This window comes from Austrofundulus limnaeus, unplaced genomic scaffold (assembly GCF_001266775.1).
Source record: "Austrofundulus limnaeus strain Quisiro unplaced genomic scaffold, Austrofundulus_limnaeus-1.0 Scaffold975, whole genome shotgun sequence".
NCBI classification, from domain to species: Eukaryota; Metazoa; Chordata; class Actinopteri; order Cyprinodontiformes; family Rivulidae; genus Austrofundulus; species Austrofundulus limnaeus.
This window is the reverse complement of record NW_013953377.1, coordinates 11,248-12,666: the sequence shown is the minus strand read 5'-3', so window position 1 is coordinate 12,666 and position 1,419 is coordinate 11,248. Positions and strand designations below refer to the sequence as shown.

Below are 1,419 nucleotides of genomic sequence, written 5' to 3'. Positions count from 1 at the left end.
GTCCATAAGGCATTAACGCAATTAATAATTACTGGCATGAACTGGCTTCTTCTGAAAAGAGAAAGAAAGCAAAAAATAAAAATATATAAAACTGCTGGAGCTGATTGGAGAGAGATGAGAATAAAGCCTTGTTAGAAGAGATTCAACTGGTTTTCTGCTATCTTATTCAGTTTTTCATTTAATGATCACAAATACTTTAAAGCTGTTGCCTACAGGATTTGGAATATTTGCCTTGATTTTGTTGATTTATTTGACAAACAGCTAAAGACATGCTTTATACTGAGTATAAGCTGTAGTATATGCRATTCCTTGTTTATGACTTGTTTTATTTTTTARTTTTGTGGTTCATATTGCCATTCTAAAATAGTCTTGACGGAGTGCCAGGTAAAAGTGTRGTGTCCTCATCCCTCCATTAAATCAGCCCCTCTGTCTGTGCTGCGTGTTGCAGGAGCAGCAGCTGCGTTACCTGCAGCTGCAGACACAGCAGCAACATCAGGAGGTGTCTGAACAGGAGCGACTGCGGCAGCTTCAGGAAAACGCACACAACCAGGAGGCCAAACTGAGGCGTGTCCGGGCCCTCAGGGGCCAGGTGGAGCAGAAACGCCTCAGCAACAGCAAACTAGGTCATTTTATGTTTGACATCTTAATTAGTTGACATTTAAGTGTGATAGTAGTAAAACTAATAAATTCTCTTGTTTAAAACCCAACAAAAGTCACTGAAATTACTTGAAAGTGCTGAAAGTCAATGACAGAACATTAAAGACTGTTAACAGACGTTAGTCTCTGTAGGAAATAAGGAAAACTTGTGACTGGTCTTATTTAATGTGACTCCAGCTGGTTTAAATGAGAACTGTTTGATGTGTTTGTGGGACTCTGTTAGTGGAGGAGATCGAGCAGATGACCAGCCTGTTCCACCAGAAGCAGAGGGAGCTGCTGATGGCTGCAGCCAGGGTGGAGGAACTGAGCGAGCAGCTGCAGGCCCTGAGGAGCAGCAGGTTCCAGCCTCCTCTTCCTCCRCAGCAACACAACACCTCCTCCACAGCTGAGCTGGAGCGCCTCTACAGAGAGCTGCAGGTGTGCCGGCATCCTGCCTGTTTGTCTCTGTTCCACCACTCAACACTCAGTGCTTACTTTCATTAAAACAGTTTAGATTTGACTTGTTCCTCACAATGTTATGCATCAGCACTTCTTATTGTGTTTCACATAATGTAAGAGCTTTTCAAGAAATGTGGTACGAAAGACATCTTAAAACTCGAATCAGCTCTACCACAAAACTACAAAATCCTTTATTTGAATGTAAACAAACCACATATGGCACACAGTTATTTCATTAAACAGCTTAAAGGGGCAATATTATGTGTTTCTCAGGCATATATTTAAATACTATACCTTAATAAAGTATCTGTGTCACCTTTAGCT

The 1,419-nt window shown here is 41.3% G+C and overlaps 1 protein-coding gene across 1 annotated transcript in view; it reads left to right on the top strand.

Moving 5' to 3' along the window:
- LOC106533578 (apoptosis-stimulating of p53 protein 2) overlaps nucleotides 1–1,419 on the top strand; it is a gene marked incomplete at its 3' end in the record, with an annotated part of 17,018 nt that overhangs the window by 5,171 nt on the left and 10,428 nt on the right. The window contains 2 exon segments of the mRNA XM_014029931.1: nucleotides 449–623; nucleotides 881–1,074. Coding sequence (XP_013885385.1) covers nucleotides 449–623; nucleotides 881–1,074 — 369 coding nt within the window.